This window comes from Diorhabda sublineata, chromosome 7 (genome assembly GCF_026230105.1).
Source record: "Diorhabda sublineata isolate icDioSubl1.1 chromosome 7, icDioSubl1.1, whole genome shotgun sequence".
Lineage (NCBI taxonomy): Eukaryota > Metazoa > Arthropoda > Insecta > Coleoptera > Chrysomelidae > Diorhabda > Diorhabda sublineata.
In genome coordinates, this window is record NC_079480.1 from 18,478,153 (window position 1) to 18,498,081 (window position 19,929).

The window sequence follows — 19,929 nt, forward strand, 5'->3', positions numbered from 1 at the left end:
CGCAGATGTTGTCAGCGTGTGGGAAAAAGTACAAAAGTTACAGGAGGTAACGACAGGAAATGAAATAATTTAAAAATAATCGTACCGTAACGCGGACATAAATTTTGCAGTGTTGATGAAAACAACCACAAAAACGATCGTTGCCGATAAAAAAAATACATTTATTTTTATCTCTTTGTGCTAAGTTGAATTAGAAGATACAAAAGGGAATTGAAAGACATCACATATTAGGTAAAAAGATCTCGTTCAATTCTATGAGTCTCTTTTTTGAGGTATGGTTTCTATTCAGTTTCAAAATAGACGTTTAAATATGCGATAATGTCCTCGTATGATGAACAAATCTTTCCTGTAAGTGGAATTTTCAGGTTACGAATTAGGAAAAAGTCACTGGGGGCCAGATCTAGTGAATGCGAAGGGTGATCAACTAATTCAAACTGCAATTCGTGAGTTTCCGCCATGGCGAGCACCGAAGTGCGTCGCTCTAACCTGGTAGATGGTTTTATGCAGACTCCGGTGATTAATGTAAATAAAAACTAATCGGGAATACAGGGTGGAAAATGAACGACATCTTCTAGATCACTGGGTATATAATTACACATTAAAGAACAATTTATGGTCAAGTCAAATACGTATAAACATATTAGATACAACTTTTATAGTTTTATATGATAGTTATGTATATATATTTTCTTTCGTGGCTGCTATTTTTGATTATATAAGACTAATAGTCAACAATTCGTGCTTTGTTATGTGTTCGCGTAAATTCCTATTTAATACGAAAAAACTAAGCATAACTAGTGAAACTCTGATTTTAGTAACTGGAAAGTAGATAAAAGTATGGAACAACCTGGCAACCCGAGGAGTATGTTTGTTTATATACAAAACAAGTAAACCTTTTCATCCAGTGATTCGAGGGGTACCTGCCGTGTGAAGATGCCCGTATATATTGATTTCACAGGCTCCCACTTCTCCAAAAAACAGGAGACCCTATAAATTGAAGTTCTGCAGGCGAACTCGGTGTTCATGAACCACGTCTCCCTGTCGAGTAGATCTTACAAAACTGCTTTAGGCGGGATTATGCTAGACAGCTCGATGATCTTTCTTCTATGCTCTAAGCTGCTCAAGTTTCTGATCAATTATAAGTCGAACTGTATTGAGTCGAGTATCTTCAGGGTATGCTTGGTAGCAGAGCTCAAGATATGCGAGCAATATTCTAAAGATACACGAAATTTGGCCTTGTAGAGGATTAGAATCTGTTGCGAGGTCTTATAAAGGACACCAAGTTTGTGTGAAACTGCCTTGGCTGAATTGGTCACGAAGCTATGCCAGGAGATATCCCAACCTCAACATCCAACAAGATAATTTGCGATGATTGTGATATTTTATGTCCAGATAGGATTAAATTCAGTGCTTTCTTCAGTAAGAATGTTTGTAAGATAGGATAGTAACCGAGTTTATTGTTTATTTATATTGTGCTTGTTATTTTGTCGATTAAATCTTTGGTCTACAGGAAAAAGAAAGTAGATAACAAGATGCATCTCTGGGGAACCTAGCGTTCACTTCGAACCTTTCTGAAGTGTGTCCATCGGTAGCTACCTGGTTGGATCGGTCTTTCAGAAAGCTACTAGCCAGTCGATAAGTGAGGACGATAAAACGCACGATCTTAATTTATTAATAATGTTGTCACTCCAAATCCTGTCGAAAGCCTTCGATATGTCAAGTGCGATTGCTCTGGATTCCCCAGTGTATTCATAGAAGATCTAGAAATTCTGGACAGTCTATTTTCTGAAGGAATAATTTCGATGTTTAAGGTAAACAAAGGGCGTTACGACGTCGTCTTTTTCGTAAAAATGTCTTTGCCTAAATGGTTTGTTATATTTTGTTAAATTCATAAAATTTATGATCCTATTTTTAAAAATGATTATCGTAACTTATTGCGATAACCAAAATTATTGTGCTGACTTGCAATTTTAGAATAACTATTAAAATCAAATCACCAAATTTTTTTGTCAGAAGCAATCATTCTAGTATACTAGTAGTACTAGTATACTAGATATACATTTCGTAATAACGTTTCTATGAGGCTTTAAAAAATATGTTTCAATAACATGTAAGAAAAATTTAAAGTACCGTTTTAAGTCTCGACTCGAAAGCGAGACGAGACGAGACGAGACTCTCGCAAACGAGAATATCCTGGGCAAAACTACTTTAAGAGCAAATTCTAGCAAACAGAAATAAATAGTTTTTTCTAACAAAAGTAGTTTTTTATCTTTTAGAAGTGTCGTTTCACGTATTCGTAGACATATTGTATATAAATTAATTGTGTTTAATGAATCGTCAATATTTAGTGACTATTCATACGCCCACACAATAAAAAAGTGGATTTTTTTATTTAATTAACATAAGTGGGACGAAGCTAAGCACCTACATGAAATATTTCTGACACATCCTCTAACTTCTTTTCTTTTCGATTTAATATATACTACTTCCTCTCTTCATGATTAGCACTTGAAGGTTCTCGATATTTTTGTTGATCCGTAGTTATTTCAGTATGTCACGAACATGACAGTGTGTGGATTATATGAGTTTTTGTGTGAAGATGGCCATGAAGCAATAAATATTTTTTACCTTATTGAATTTTCTATCAAAAAAAATATTTATTTTACTATAACGAAAAACCGCAATTTTAGAGACTAAAAATCCATGTTTTATAAACAATCAATTTATCTAGCCGTTTAGCTTGTATAAAAAGTTGTTGTCCTATTCATACTTGAACGACTGTCAAAATCATTTAAAGAACTGCTGATATACCGGGGCGTTTTTTAAAGAACCACTAAAAATATCCATTCCCACGACAAAAGTAAAAAAATTACTACTTTCTATTCTTAGTAGCCCTTGTAAGAAATCAAAGTGTTACCAAAGATAAAAAACCGTCTGATTATTACAAAGGAGCCGTGTCTCAATATTTGTATTATACAATGTGGAACAGACAAATGGAATTAATTAATAAATAAATGAGGACATGTTGGCAAAATCGCTCTGACCAGTCGATTTGTATATTTAAACAGGCATTACTATCAAAAAAATAAAATAAACTGGATGTATCATGTGACAGGGGCCAATAGCAACTTCCTTATTTTTCATTGCAATCCCCTTTATATAGATTTTTTAGAAAATTTTAGACATACATAATTCATGAACATTCTCCTATACCTATCTCCAATCGTTTAAAGATTCATTGTTTATAGATTTATAACAAAAAATAACATTAAAAAAATTATTTTATTTACAAATTCACCTAATAAAACCTAATAAGTGATACTAATTATTTCTTAATAATGTAAGAAACCAATATACTTGTTAATGATGTTCAAAATGTTCGCCGCGAACGACTTGGCAACGTGCTAATCTGGTATAGAACTGTCTTCTAGACAACTTGACATCTCAAACGTGAATGATCGAATCACAAGCAGGATTCAGTTTGTACACTATACTTTTAACATATTTTCACAAAAATAAGTCTAACGGTGTCAGATCAGAGGATAGTGCAGGCCATTAAATCGTTCCGCGACTTCCTATCCAGCGATTTGGCAAAATTTGGTTCAGGTATTGTGCCAGGTGATCGGGCGATGCTCTATCTTGCTAAAAACATATTTGCTGGATCAGGAACTGCCACAACATTATTTTGGTGCAGTCGCTTTAGCGGAAACTCATATAGAATTTTACGATGGGTCCAGTATAGGTCCAGGCTTAAGCTGCTCCTCCGTATCCTAGTAGCTCGTTTGGTATACCGTCCTGCCCTTCCTATTTTTCAGAGCTTCAAGGGCTTTTTGTACTTCTTACTGACCGATATTTAATTCTTCTATTATTTGTGGTATATTAGTATGTTTATGGTTGTCATTTCCTTTAAATGATTCTGTCAGACATCTTTCCCATTCTTCTTGAGGTATTTTGTTAGTTTCTGCAAATTCTGTTATTTATTTTCGCTGTGTCCGCAGGCCAGCGTCTAGTCTTCCTATTGCAGTTCATATTTGAACATAATTGGTCAAATGTGTCAACACCCTATTTGGTAGCGTTATAATCTCTGGTTTATTTGTTGTTGGATTTAACACTGCACCTTCATGCGTAGTGAACAGTAGCAGCACCAATTCATTCCTCTTCGGCATAGACAAGCGTTTTACTTTTGTCAAAACAAAAGATTGATGTACCAGGTTTTCGATTTTTTGCGTTCAATATTTCCGGAGGTATCTGCCTTTTGTTTTTAACAGTGTTAAATGTTTCACAAAGTAATTAGCTAAAGGTGATCAGTTATCTTTCCTAAATATATTTTTTTGAGAAATCACAAGTCATTACAAGCTTCCAGTTCATACTTAGACGGATTGTTAGGTGCATTCTGAATGCACATCTACTATGGAAACCTAACAATTCTTCATCAATTGTAATGTAGGATGTTGGTGTGTATGAAGTTTTGCAATTAGATATCAAAATATCCCAAATTTTTCTAACTGGCGCAAATGGATCGTTTTGTAATCTTTCTGTACGAGTAAGTTTGTTGTCAAACCGTAAACAATTTAAGAGAAACCGAAAACGAGAGCTACTTATTTTTGTCCGGTACAAACATCCTGAAATATTGCAGTCAAATAACTGCTGGGCATTCATATGATTGTTTTTCTTAGTAGCTGTAAAAATTAATCAATCAAAAGAGCCAGAATTTTTTCATTAGATGTTTCTGAAGTCGTTGAATCTTTTCTTTTGTATTTGGCTGCTTAACGCGAAATTTCTTTATTCGTAAATTCAATTATTTTTTCAACTATGACATCATTTATAAAATGAGAAAAAAATTCTTTAGGATGCATCAGATTCTCAGCTGCACCCTTCAGCACTGGAATAAAATGAATTATATTTCTTTTATATATTTATTATCTTCTAAATCATTACTATTCTCAGAATCATTTATTGAATTATCATCATCATCGCTACCATTCATTAATTTTTCAACTTCAGCCGCAATTTCTGCATCAGTAATAGATAGACCATATCCATATTTTGATGTGGATCTCACAAACAACCAAAAAAAAAAAAAATAGTGTCCCTAAACACCAGACTTTCATAATATTTACGAGGAATAGTTAATAATCCTAAATTGTGGAACTTACTAAACAATTTAATCACAGTAGCATATAGTTTCCCGGACGCAAAGAAGCTACTGAACCCAGCAGGCTGCTGCGATAAATAAGTTATCATAGAGGGGTAAAATTATATAAACAAGAACATTGTAGAATTCTCTAAAGATAACGTATTGAAATTAAAAACAAAATCTTATCTAACCAATAATATTATAGCAATAGATTCCATATCTAGACCGGCGCCAGCCTTAAAAGGTAATGGATACTATAACCAGTGTTGCCTACGATTATCGTGATGACTGCAATCCCATTTTTTTTAATAAGCGTCATGTAATCAAAGTAGCTTGAGATTAAAAATATTCTCAAGAAGTATTCAAATAAATACTATTATTACTGTTTTATTTCCCTTTAAGAATTTTAAATAGATTCTTATTAGTGGAAGCTTGGCAGCGGGAATTTTTTAATTGTGTACTCTTCACAAATAGTCCAGTCAGTTAACGTAGTTCACTTAAGAAATTCGAGATACCCAGCTATAAAGTCGATTAAACTTGTTCATTTGATATCCTAAAACTCCTCTCAAAACTCACATTTAATTCGTTGTGAGCAACTTTAAAAATCGGGTGTCAAAAGTCATAAAAATCTATTTCTTGCATATTTTATGCAAATAACTCGTTTTACGCTATTTAAATTTATTATCAATATCGTAGAGCATTAAATTTTCGACAACTTTTATTAAAAAAAATGTTCACGTGGTGAATCGTTTCTGAGATAGAGGGCACGGTTAGAATTCCATTTCAAATCAACTGTACCGTAATCCCGGTCAAAATAATAATAATTTGGACGAACTTGCAGCAGCATTTGAAGAAGAAAACTGTTCAGTTCAGCGGGAATACGACGACGAGGAAGAAAATGAAAATAGAACTTATTGTCCTTATAATTATTTTTATTTTTTTTTTTTTTTAACAATCACAAATGTATCGAATGAGATTTTTTAATAAACATTAATTACATTTCTATTTCTTTCCTATTATTTTTTATATATTTAAGAATAATTACTATAAGATTTGAATTGTAATATGATTAAAAATTTTCTTTCTACACGGTAGGTAAGTGCTATTAAATAAATTTATATTTTGAAATAAATAATTAAGCAAAAATATTCAAATATAATGTAATTGTGGTTAAGAAATAAAAATTATTCTTAATTATATTTAGAAGACCATTTTTAAATTAATTGAAATAAACGCATGTGCTGCTCTAAAAAATACAAAGATTTTATTTTTATGACAAATGCATTACATAAGTGATATTAATAAACTGTTTTATATTACATAACTAAATCTCACCTAAAAAACAAAGAAACGACATTAATTGCTTATATCCTCAACTCTTTCTTTCTCATAACCTACAGATAAATAAAGTAAACGGTATGAAAACTAAATAAATACTATTTCTTTACATATATTTAGCAATAATTTTTAAACTTATAAGAGATTATTTTGATCGGGACTACCAGTTGATTTCAAACGGGGTTCTAACCGCGCGGTCTGCCGTCTATCTCAGAAACGATTCACTGTATGAAAAAATTTTTGAAACAAAAATTGTAGAGAATTTGATACTCTACAATATTGATAATAAATACAAATAGCTTAAAACCCATAGGAAACGAGTTATTTATAAAAAATGTGCAAAAAATCGATTTTTTTTTTACTTTTGACTCCCGATTTTTAAAGTTACTCACATCGAATCATATGCGAGTTTTGAGAGGAGCTTTAGGATGTCAAATGAACAAGTTTAAACGACTAGCTGGATATCTCGATTTTCCGAAATTCTTGCCTAAATCTACCTAAGATGACTGGACTAAAGTAACGCGATGAATTCTTCTTTGTGGAACGGAAGCTTCTTGTAAGTAAATAAAAAGGTTCACCATATTTTCCCTAGTAATTATACGGGTATGATTTATTGTACTATGTACTAATGGATTGAGTAAACTAGTTCTACTCTCATTTCAACTTCTTCTGAAAAAGATACCTTGTCATTCGAAATTAGTTTCTGGAATGTCTTCTGTACGGAAAAGTACATCAATTTCAGATACTTTTCTAACATGGCGACATTCTATGTAACCGAGATAAAAACACAAACTGCTTTTATGCGTAATTGCAGTTCATTTTATAATGCACTTCTTATAACAAAATGTACAAGGTGATTCAAAGAAGGTAAGGCCGTTTGCTGGAAAAGTGGGATTAGGGATCAGTGAAGTACAGTATTTTTGAAAACCTATATATATATACAAAAATTTTGTTGTTGTGTTGGTAATTATCAGGAGAAGGTTCTTATGAAAGAAAAAATCTAAAACATGGCGAGAAAAATTAGAAAATCTATGAATACTAATCTAACCTTAGTGCTTTGGACAATATAAACTTTTCAATGTAACATTATGACGTTTGACATAGAATTGCCAAAATGCTTGCTGCAAATATTATCAGAGAGTTAAAAGTTCAATTTAATATGAAGTTTTGATAAATTTGAAACATATCAAGCGATAAATCAGTTATAAAGAAGAATACAATGATTTTCTATAATTTACAGTTGAATTTTCGTTTTTGAAAATGCCAGCAATTAGACGAACAAACGAAGGTCCGAATGAAGTTGAACGGAATTGAAATCAACAACTTAGAAAAGTTGCGTTCAACCTCTATCGAGCTGCATTCAATTATAACGTAGAAATCAAATACAGTTCACAGCAAATCGTTGAACCAATGACCATTTTATACCAATATTATAAGACATTTAAGTTTAAAAATGAAGCTCATGAACCGCTAGCGGTCAAATCAAATTAACGCTATTGGTACCGCCTCCAAAACTATTACACTCATTGGTTACTGGAAATAAGCCAGATTTCAAACATTTTCAGCCATATAATAATTGTTTAAAATGACGTCATTTGGTGCAACAAAAGATTTTTCTGCCAACTTTCAAAATTCAGAGTCAAATATATCATTTAACAGGTTTCTTCTTACCAACGCCGAATAGTGACTACAAATTCTTGCAAATTTATTTTATGGGCGATGCAGCAAGACGATCACCGTTATGCAATTGGTTGCATTATTCTGATAATTACGAAATTATCATTAAAGCAGATAAAATGCCAGCACAAAAGCACGCGAGACGTTTTAATTGATGAATTTGCTATTGTCGTCGTAGGTGAAAATTTAGAAAACGTAGTTGCAGCGTGTCCTGTCTTACTTTGGCAATGTGAAGAGGATAAATCCACTTACAGGTTCCGAAACTGACAAAAAAGTTAGTTCAATGAACTATTATTCATACAGACTGATGGTTTTGGTTGAGAAATGAGGACAATCACATCTTAAAATGTCGGCATCTCTTACACCAATATGCTGTGGATATACGTGACACTAAGCGATTGATATTTATCAGATTGAACCAGGCAAACCTATTCTGAAGAATATATTTATCTACCAGATGCCAGCGATGCTGATGGAAATGCGCAAAATGTAGGTAAAATAACTATTTTCCCAGCAACATACCTCAAAAGTCCGCGACATATGGATCCTATGACCTATGTTCACTCCAGATTTGTTTATAAACAAAGGGCTTGACGATATTAGATTTTGAATACAATTTGGACCGATTCGGACCGGTAGATCTTGAGAAATGTAAAAAAAATACGAAAAAAAATTATTTATATGTGGTTTTTTTGGAATAACTTTTAAACAGCTTTATCGATCGATTCCAAAACCAATTCGAATTCAATATTCATGGTTAAGACAGGACAACGTATGTCGGGTTAGCTAGTTAACTATAAAAAATAAAATATATTTCTGAAGACAATCTAAAAGAGTGCCTTTACTACCGAAACCTATATAAATCGATAAAAATCGATAAGACTCAAAAATCGTAAATTTGGGACCTGGTATTTTCCTTATAGTTTTTTACGGAATCGTAACTAGTTATATATGAATTAATGTATACGAAGTCCCAATTTTTAGTCGAATTTTTCAAGGAAAAATTAGACTATTTCTTCTTATTTTCGTCTCTCGAGCAATTGCTATGGGTCCGATTTGGTTCAAAATTAGCATACATGGCTTTTTTGGCGGCGGATTGATGTTATTAGAGTTGGGTTAAAAACAAATGAATATTTCGAGAGGTCGCAGTGCAAAAAAAGTGGTTTTTGACCTTTGCTCACCTCTGCAGGTCAAACGAAAAGCGACTGAAAAATGAAATTTCACATATAGGTTCAATTAGTTGCGAGATGATTTCCTGTCTAAGGTCGAAACTTTCCATCTCCACCCCTCTCCATTTTATGGTCATTTTTGTTATATTTTCTTATTTTTTGGCCAGAAAAAGTTTAACTAGAGGGTTCGAACTTCGCATGCAAGTAGGGGTGATGTTGAAGAATTGTCTTTCTCAAGTTCAAAGTTTTCTTCGTCAGTTCTTCTAGCACAAAACGCCCGAAATCATTTTAATCGTTGTAATTGTTGAACTGGACCGCCTCCTATTTAATGAATAATACGAGTATGATCGTTGCTAGCGTGATTTTTTTTACTTCCCTTTTTCGAAATTTCTTGTCATTATGACAATTTTTTCTTTGTTGTCAATTGAAACTGAACAAGAGGGTTTGAGACCACTGGGTCTATTGAAATTATGAATTTTCATTCGAGAGAGAGAGTTAACTTGTGAAATGAAAAGTTATTGAAGAATAGCAAATTTTCCATATAAAGAAATAAGATTGAGAATTGATATCATTTCCAAGAAATTCATTTTATGGAAAGATTTGTTTGTGTATTAGTTAAATTCTTCATTCGACGAAAAATTCGACTTTCGTGATGGAGCTCTGCTGCTCACGGCTTTTTTTTTTTTCACATGTCACACAAACCTCAAAATATCCCAAGAATTAATCATTTTAGTTATAGGAAATTGTTGATAAAAATAGAAATATGTTGGTAGTACTTTTCGATGCTTACATAAAATACAGGTTGATTCATTCGAAAAAAACAGAGAAAATAATGTATTAGTCTTTCGATTTACCCTGTATCAGATTCAATGAAGATAACGAAATAAATCATTTTCCAAAATTTTTATTACTATTCGAATGTTTTGGCTGCAGCAGATCTTTATTTTTGAATTTCTCTTACATTGTACAGGGTATTGAAATTTTTAAGATTTTTATTAAAAATTAGTTATAACTTTTCAAATACCCCATAGAACACATCACAACTCTATTGTAATTGCAATGACAAGTTAATTCCAAATATAGAATAAAATATTAAACTTTATTTAAAAAAATGTAACTTTGATATGTCATAGTATTCTGGAACACCCAGTAAGATTGTAAATAATTTCAAAATGTGAAGACTATTAACAGCTACAAACCCTTATAATTTCAAATTGATATCTCAAAGGACAAAGGAGACACTGAATTTTATCTCACTAATCAATCACCGTGTATTTTGAAATAAAATATTTTTTCATTCCACTGAGTTTTTTGGTATTTTTGTTATTTATGTCAAGTTATTGTTTGATCTTTAAACCCTACTTTTAAATTTTTCTGATAAATCAATATTAAATTGTTGAAGTATCACAAAAAATTTTCGTTGCTAAACTTATCATTTCAAATGATGTAATGTTCTAAATGCAACATTGATCTTTGAACTTTCAAATAGAAGAAAATTAACTGTGGATTTCTGAAATTGAATTTTTAACATTAATTTTTGAAAAAATTATTGCATGCTTTTGACTGTTTTGTGGACTATAGGTGCTTGACAACTTTCACCAAATTAGAAACTATGGTAGGATGCATTAACCATCACAATACAGCTATTCGGCATTAATTTATTTTGAAAACCACTACGATGGTATCGCAGTGATTGGACTACATCGATTTTTAAATTTTTAATTGCGATCGTTTTGTGATAGAATGCGATGACACTAAATCATTTTGCGACGCCGTTAATGTAGCGTTATTTACGATAATTCTCTGTGTGTTCCAAAATGCTGGAACACATTTTGCGATAGAATTCAACACCATCGAAACAGAAAGTGCGTCAGATCAAAAGTGAAAAGTGCGATAGAATGCGACACTAGGGCAAAATCCAACCGTTTTCAGCAAATCCAACCTTTACTCAATATTTTTCATCTTAACAAAGTTAGGTTAGGTTAGGTTTACCAAGCGGCGCTAGCTCTTTTCATGGTGTTGCACTCTATCGCAAAATGTCTATTTGTTTGAATTCGATCGCAAATAGTATGTGCCTCAGCGTTACCTCAGAGCACACCATTACTATTGTAAATAAGCAGCCAAGAATATTTAGGTTTCTAGCCTGGATTATCACCTGGATAAAACCGCGGTGGTTTTCAAAATAAATTAGCCGAATATACCACCGAGTAGCTGTATTCTGATTGATAATGCATCCTACCATAGTTCCTAATTCGGTGAGAGAATACATGATAGATACGGAAGTTAAAAATGTAACAGCCTAAAACTGGAGAAACTCAATACATGAAAAAACATTGAGACCTCATATACATGTATACAAATATGAATAGGCGACATCTCAAAATGATCTGATGATGTCGAATTCTAATGCGATTCAACTTTTTTAAATCGGATGATGTCGTGCTCCAAGATAACGGAGCCTTTACTGAGTATATCATATTCGTTGTTGTTTTATGTTGATTGTAGACTCAACCTAAAGCGACTCCGAATAGAACAAATATTCTCTCACTGTCCAACATGTTCCATTGATATCCTCACGGTTATCCAAAAGTATTTTGTGTTTTGGTTGGTGAAAGCCTCTTTTAGGCATCCACCACATGCATCGTGGTCAGTTTTCGTCTCCCCCCAGCCTAGCAAACCACTTCTCAAAGGTTGATGTTCCTAGAGCAGAGTTCTATTTATGTTTATCTAGCCAAGCATTAGTTTTAATTGTATTCTTTTCCAAAATGTAATGCTTTATTAACACACGAAATTCGTTTTCATCCATTTTGTCAAACTAACAAAAATTACTTCACTCAAAATACTATATAACTCAGAAACTAATAGTAAGACAGCTGTCAAATTATACTTTGAAGTATAGGATTGACTAAAGTTCAGTTAGAATTACTACTGATATTACCATTTAATATTTAACATATCATTATTACTTATTGGTTGAGTTTTCAAAGCTTTAACTACTTTTTTTAAAATAAAATTTCACATTCGTAACACAATTCTAAAAATATTTAAATATATTCAATAAAAAACCATGTCGAATTTTTTAGAAAAGATTCACATAAAGTTCAACTTTCTTGCTACCTGAAATTTCGTTAGCATTTAAAAACTCTTCAGATAATAAGCAAATAGAAGCAACCTATAAAACGAGGAGAAAGTGGATTGAGTTTTTTATAAATATTTTTCTGAATATTTATTAGATCCATTATATTTGTTTTGATTTGTAGATCAGTGAACTTTTCTCTTGTTTTAAATAACGAATTAGTTTCTAATGGTCCGCTTTGTTTATCATTTGCTTAAGAGCTCGTATTAATAGTCATAATAAATTTAATGATTAATATTAATAAGCAAGACCCCACTTTTCTTGATCCAAAACATTTATCCACTTATTTCAAATTATATATTAATTATTCAACTGCTTTTAAGCAATTAATATTATCTTTAGTGTAGAAGATAAAAAACTTCTTGATTAAAATTATCAGTTTTTGAGTCAGTCAGTTAAAAATCGTATTTGAAAATTACCAAAAAACCTTTTTTCTCTCAAATTAAATTCCTTCTAGTATCAAAATTCAGATTCCTAAACCAAACTTCACCAAATTCCGATCGAAATGATTGCTTTTATTGTAGCTAATATTTTCATAGTTTATTTGAAATTTCGGTTCATATTCGAATTAGTACCGACTGCCCATTTGCTTGGGGATCCCCTTCGTACCTCCAGAGGTCACTTACTCAAAAAAATAATTTCAGCAGAGAACCTGGACCTTGTAGAGGATTAGAAGCTATTACGAAGTATAAAGCCTTTTGGTCTTAAAGGTTTTGTGAAGCTGCCTTGGTTAAATCGGCCACGTGAGTGTGCTAGGACAAATCTCAATACCCAACAAGTGAATTTGTGGTGATGGTGATATTTTATATCCAGACAGGACGAAATCGTGACCTGTGTCAAGCTTCTTTGTAAAAGTAGTAGCCTATGTCGTTGCTACATTAAACTCAATCAGATTGATCCCACCCTTTTCCATAATGTTTCCAAGATCGGTATTGAATTTTTACATATGAAAACTGACATTTTTCCGATTACAAAACAAGTCCAGACCATTGGAATTCTCACATCCCCACATCTTCTCTAGCATTCACCTCACCTCCATCAGTTCTCACATTCAGGAATTGGTGAACATGTGTAACGGGAGATATATCGAGTTCTTATTTTTTGTAAAATATTATTGTTCAAATAAATTTTGAATTGTATGAGAAATTATTTCATATTCATACATTAAATTCTAAGAAACAAAAGCCTATTAAGAATAATAACAATTTTCATATTTTATTTATGGAAGATTAAACCGAAAACTCTGACAACATGTCATAAATAAGCTAACATGACAGATACATTGAAAAAATAAAGAAAGCGTATAATCATTCTAAAGAATCTGCTGAGTAACCAACAAGAATAAAAACAGGACATTATCATATTTCATATTATTTAAAAGCCGAGATAAATTTGTTTGATTAAATGCATCTTCTTTTGTACAGTTGTTCAAGGAATTGTTCGAGACTAATCAAACATATAATGTCATCGATGATTGTTTTTATCTGTGGTATATCTGATGAAATATGTCAATAATTATCGTATGTGTAATAAAACAAAAAGACGATGATTCAAATACGTCGGTAGGCGCCGTAAAAGTTTTACTTTAAGTGTATCTATTTTTGTATAAAAATAACCATATATTTTGTGGATTAAATATTTTTGTTGAAATACTGATATTTCCTCATTTTTACGAATAATTTCGATATATTTGATGCCGAAATATTTCTCATTAATCAGTAATTCTTGGTCTACTATACAAAAAACTAGTTGTTAAGACAAATGTCATTTTATTAATCAAGATGTAATTATTCCAATGCTTTCCCTACATTTGTAGAATAATTTTGTTTGTTCTCAAAATATGCTTCTCTTTTTGTTTATTGACTTCACTTTATAATAAACAATTATTGTCAATTATCATTTTATTGTTTTAAATTTATTGCGTGGGCCTTTTTCCTTACTTAGTTAATACACGAAGCATTTAACATTTAAAATATACAACAGAGAAATCTTCTTGCAAACATTCCAACACCTTTCTTCTTCTTTTCCCGCATTTTCCGTTCATTAGATATCTCGAATTAATAATTAAAATCCACTGTAATAATCGGACTTTTAGTGCAGGCATTCAAGCTCAAAATAGTGTCAAACCTCCGAATTCTTTTATGCAGCTCTGATTTTCCTGAAAACCACCACTTATCGAAAAATACCAAATTATAGTTTTTCCTACTTTTTTTCAATTCAAATGTTTTCCGTTTATGCAGAATAAATATCTTAACATATTGTATAATAGAAAATTTATATATTTTCAAGTATCGCCCCTTAAAAACCCTTCTGATGAAAATAATATGGGAAAAATCTTTTAATTATTTAAAACATTACAATCCCATTTTTACTGTGAAAAATTCATAGCATTTTAATAAAATTTAATTGGTTATTACTTTTCATTATTTAACCCTTAAAAATACCCCTTTGCAGAGAATGAAATAAAAATAAATCTAATGACTGCCAACTTTTAGATTTTGCATTCTTTTCCTAAAGTTTCTTGTATCTACTTGAAGTAATTTTTAATTGTCTATACCTTATCAACTCTTAAGAAACAATCCTTCGATAAAAAATTAAAAAAAAATCTACTGTTTCTGTTAATGTTTTGATTTCTTTATTTCTAGCTGCTTTATACTAATATATATATATATACACGTATATCAAATTCTTATTTTTTTATAACTCCATTAATTTTGGATATATCACATCCTACCAAAACCATTTTGAAGGTAATTTTCAGAGCTACAAGCCTATGTATGTTTATTTGTTTTTGTTACTCTTATAGAGAAAAAATGAGGAAAAAAAAATTTTTTTAAATGAAAAAGAAAGTATTATTTAATGCTCATTTTTTTAAAATTATGCATTTCCAATCAGCCAACCTTTCAGATTTCGTAAATAACATCCAAATAAGTTTAATGTTGATTTTTAATGAAATGGCATCAGTTTTAGTGCAATTTTTTTAGCTTCAACTATTTTACATCATATCTCACTGAAATTTCACTCGAAACAATTTTTATCAGTGGTCATTTGAAAGGTCTTCTACATCTCTTTAAAAATTATTCCATGACTTTTTGTTAAAAAATGTACCATTCTCCCGTTATTTGAGGTTAAATCCTCAATTACGTAAAACAAAAGCTATCCTCTATAACTTTCTTTAGGTAAAATATTAAGATCTTAAAATAAAGCTTAATTTTTTTTTATAAGCTTCATTTTTAGTCATTAAACTTTTTTCGATAAAATGCATCATTACAGAGTTATACGTAAAAAACTATTGATTATGCGGTTTTTGACGAAAAATCGTACTTTTCAATTGGGAATAACTCAAAAACTATTGATCTGGTGAAAAAACTTTTTGAACACACTCCTATCAACTATCAAAATTTCAAATAAATCGGTGTAGCATTAAATAATTCGCAGGGGAAATGCTTGAATACCTGGCCTATTTCTTCAAATTCAATATTGCCCTTTTTTGGGGCACCTGTTTTTCTCTGTTGTCGCTTTCACTCTTCGATGGCAAATACTCACTTCCAAAATTTAGTGATCCTCATCTCCACTACTCTTGTCTACACTCGACATCATCGCTTAAACGCTTAAATCAGCAGCCTTCTCCCCTCCCGTACAACTTTCCAAACGTTTTTTTTCCATTGAGCGAAGCAGTACTGGAAGTCTTCTTTGGTGAGTGCCTTTAGGTGCTCTGTCGTTTTTTGCTTTACCGCTTCCATCGACTCAAATCGGTTCTCTTGGAAAGCAGATTTTTTTCTAACCTTTTAAGGAAATCTGAGCAGATCCGTTGACGCAAGAGCTTTTACTCAGATTTTCTGGTACCAGTTTCTCACAGACTTTTGTCTTATGTAAAATTTTTTCTAACCGTTTCTTTATCGTCCTTTACAGCCTCTGCAATCATCCGGATGCTCATTCAACGATTTGCACGCGCAATTTGATTGATTTTGGTCACTGTTTCCGGAGTTGAAACAGTCACAGGGCAACCTGGGCGCTAGTCATCTTCAGTGTTCTCTAGACCCTCACTAAAGTGCGGTATAACAGTTTTGGAATCGGAACCCTTTGATACTTTTTATAGTCTTTCAAGTAGGAATAGGTTGTTTATGAAGACGATTATTTTTATAACCTCAATTATGTGTTAATCTTCATACTTTTTCTATTACATCCGCATGTATTCTGTCATGATATTTCTAAATTACTGAAGGAAATTGTTTCATATCATGTAGTTAAACGCTCAAGGAATGTCAGATGATTAGGTAATTGTCATTCAGGAAGACGTCTTTCATATTCTTTTGATGCGACGTACCTGTCAATAATCTTGATTCATAAACTTATTAGATATCTTTCCATTTATCACATAAACTACTGATAATTAAAAATCTCACTGAAGTGAGAGATTGACCTCACGTTGCACATTTGATTCACAAAAATCCCCATAATATAAACATTGTTTAATTTATATATAATGAACTTTTTCAACTGGGATCCATTTATCAAAACCATCACCCGAAAACTGACCTCGGCTTTTTTTGCTTACAGTTCTAGGTAAAACGAATAATCCCACTTTAGTTCGGCATTTCTGTCTTTATGTTAGTGAAGGTATACAAAAGAAAGGAAACATCATCTATTTAAATTGAAAAGAGGAAATTACTTATAAGTGCCATAAAGTAGGTAGAATCATATATCAGAGACGGTATGTGGCGGATAAGTTCAGTGGCCTGAAGGTGCTTACCTAAAGAGAGCAACAACTTCAACATGTAAGAAAAGAGACAGATGGTTATTATCTAGAAGAATATGAATACACCTCGACTGCTAGGTAGCGGAATTAGTCTTTCTGATTTAGGTGAGTATATTAAAAATAAACAAAAATCTCCTATACTACAGAGTTTGGTAATTGTTTGGACGTGGGTTACAACCTATATTTGGTCATAAAAAATCGAAAAATAAATATTTTAAATAATTTTTCTTCATTTTGCGGCGCATTTAAAATAAGAACAACACCTTTTTATTGAATTTACATTATCGAGTTTACAAACTACCCACCAAACAGAAATTTGATTCTATATATGAAGAATCGCAACGAGCGATATATGTACGAGGTTTGGCTATAAAGTAACGTGAGTAGCGCGTCAAAAACGAATGAAAAAAATATGCAAAACTGGTGTGTCATTCCGCACTGTAAATAGGCCAGTAAAAAGGGCTAAGAATTTCAATTTAAATTGCTACTGCGATACTTTTTTTTTAAATTGTAGGTCGTAACGTGCACATGAAGAATATTATCACCCCCTTATAGTGGTGAGACCTCCCAAAATACGCGTCTTATCAAAAAAAAACTTTAGATTCAGAAAGGGCACAAAATTTTACAAAAAAAAAAGATCCTACAACAATTTCCCCAAATTGCACCGTATTCCTGAAAAAAATTGTTGAAGGTGAGCCATTCCGCGATCTGCATGTCGTGAGGTAAGCTGCATTTTTTCAAACAGCGCGGGGAATAAAAATCCATAACTCCCGATAGAAATGTTAGATTTTGACATATCTGACGTCATTCTAAAGATAAATATTTCAGCTTTATATTGACATAATATTATCTCTCATAGGCAAAGTGAGCAGCAGCAAAATTGCAGCTTAAGCTCTCAATACAAAAATATTTCCAATTGCGTTAAATAATGCTCGAGATCACTGGAATCTTGTCTCTATCTTTGTAGCAAGTGATATCAAGAGTTGAGCAGTAGTTAATTATTAAATTCCATAGCATTTAGACGGTACCAGTAATGCTGGTTTCAAATACGATTATTTTCGAAAAATTCGCTGATAACTTCAAATGTCGATATCTCAGGAATAAGCACACGTGTTAACATAAATCAAAATGGAATCTGGAGGGGAATATCTACTCTTTTTGAGAGGCTTTGTAAAAATGCGCACACTTGCAGGGATTTTAAATAAAATTCAGTCAATCTTGTAGTAGCTGAAAACATAACTCCTTCGACGTTTACTCGCATTGCATCTTATCCGGGGGAAAGTATACAATTCATATATATTCAATACACCCAAAAGAATTATTAAGCAATGTAATATGAAAGCGAAGTTGCAGATACTGACGATGAGTTCGATGATTAAATAAATATATTGTTCTACCCATTTCTTATCCGTTAGATCCGGTCTCTACTTTTGATTTATACAAGTTTATCTAAATTTATTTATGAAATCGATTCACGTAACTGGACTTTCAAAACTCAATAACGACATTTCTCGAGTTTTCATTCGTATTTATATCTGAAATCAGTGCTAATATGTTTTACTTACTATTTTTAACAATTTTGATTATATTCATTACGCTAGAGCGATAATCTCATATATCTCTAGAAAACACCCCCAAGAAAGATATTTTATCGATTTGGGAAGGGAGGATGTGTCACACCAAGGGGTTGACATCGTTGCAAGGAATTTTTTTCTGTTATTCATATTTATAGCCTAAAACTGATAAATTGCACGTTTTTAGAGAATGCCCTGCAAAAATACGTTTTTTCCATTTTAGCACCCCCATAAGAGGGTGATAAGAGTATCGGTAATGATTCAGCACACTGTGATGACCACAAAGTACTTTTACATCAAAATAACGCACCTTATCTTAGTTCAGTGGTACCCTTGGCTAAAATTCGTGAATTCTACTTCGAATTGTTTGACCACCCACCTTATTCAACAGATGAAGTCTCCATGCTCCTAACCTCAAAGTTTCACTTACAGGACAGATATTTTTGTTTCCCGATGGCATCGCATCATAAACGCAATTAGAATGGAAAAATTTAAAATCCGTAATGTCAGATCAATTCTTATGGTAACTATAAAATTATTGTATCGTGATTGAAAGATATTGCCCATTGTAAGTTATTAAATTGTCATATTTATACTGCCTCGTTCACATTCATACTTTTTATGCATATCCGATTTTATTGCTGCTTTTAACGGTCTATAATCTCGAATATTATTATATCTTATCGACGTACTAGTCGTTCTAAAAAACTTTATATTGATACTGCATAATGCAGAAATATATTCTTGGATATATCAGTTCTCATAATATATTTATGATGAAGTGTTTTTTTTTAATTTTCATTGTAGAAATATTATATGACTAGAAATATTTTCTTTTTGAAAATTTTGTATTTGTCTCGCCAATATCTTATATCAAAAAGAAATATGGAGGGACTAATTTTATAATATATAATTCGATCTATAATTAATACTCAAATGCGGTAATCTCAACGAACAGTGATAAAATGATTTCAATAATATTTATAGATACTAGACAATGTTTCTCAAAGTTTAGTGAAGAGTTGTTGAGTTGCCACGATCTCAAATTGGGTTCTTTCTCTCTGTTTTAACATTGCATCCAACCAATTTTTTTGGCCTCCCTGTACTTGTTTTATTTCTTTCTCTTGTCTTTTGCATAT

The 19,929-nt window shown here is 31.9% G+C and overlaps 1 protein-coding gene across 4 annotated transcripts in view; it reads left to right on the forward strand.

Annotated features, from left to right (window-relative positions):
- The window catches only part of LOC130446659 (protein TANC2), a 146,006-nt gene that overhangs the window by 74,987 nt on the left and 51,090 nt on the right, over positions 1-19,929 (forward strand). For 2 of the 4 annotated variants that reach the window (XM_056783033.1, XM_056783034.1), the window contains exon 2: positions 17,018-17,321. The exons of the other annotated variants lie outside the window; for them this stretch is intronic. In XM_056783033.1, the coding sequence (XP_056639011.1) occupies positions 17,273-17,321 (49 nt within the window). In that variant the 5' untranslated portion in view covers positions 17,018-17,272. The remainder of the gene's footprint in view (positions 1-17,017; positions 17,322-19,929) is intronic. 4 annotated transcript variants of the gene reach the window in all.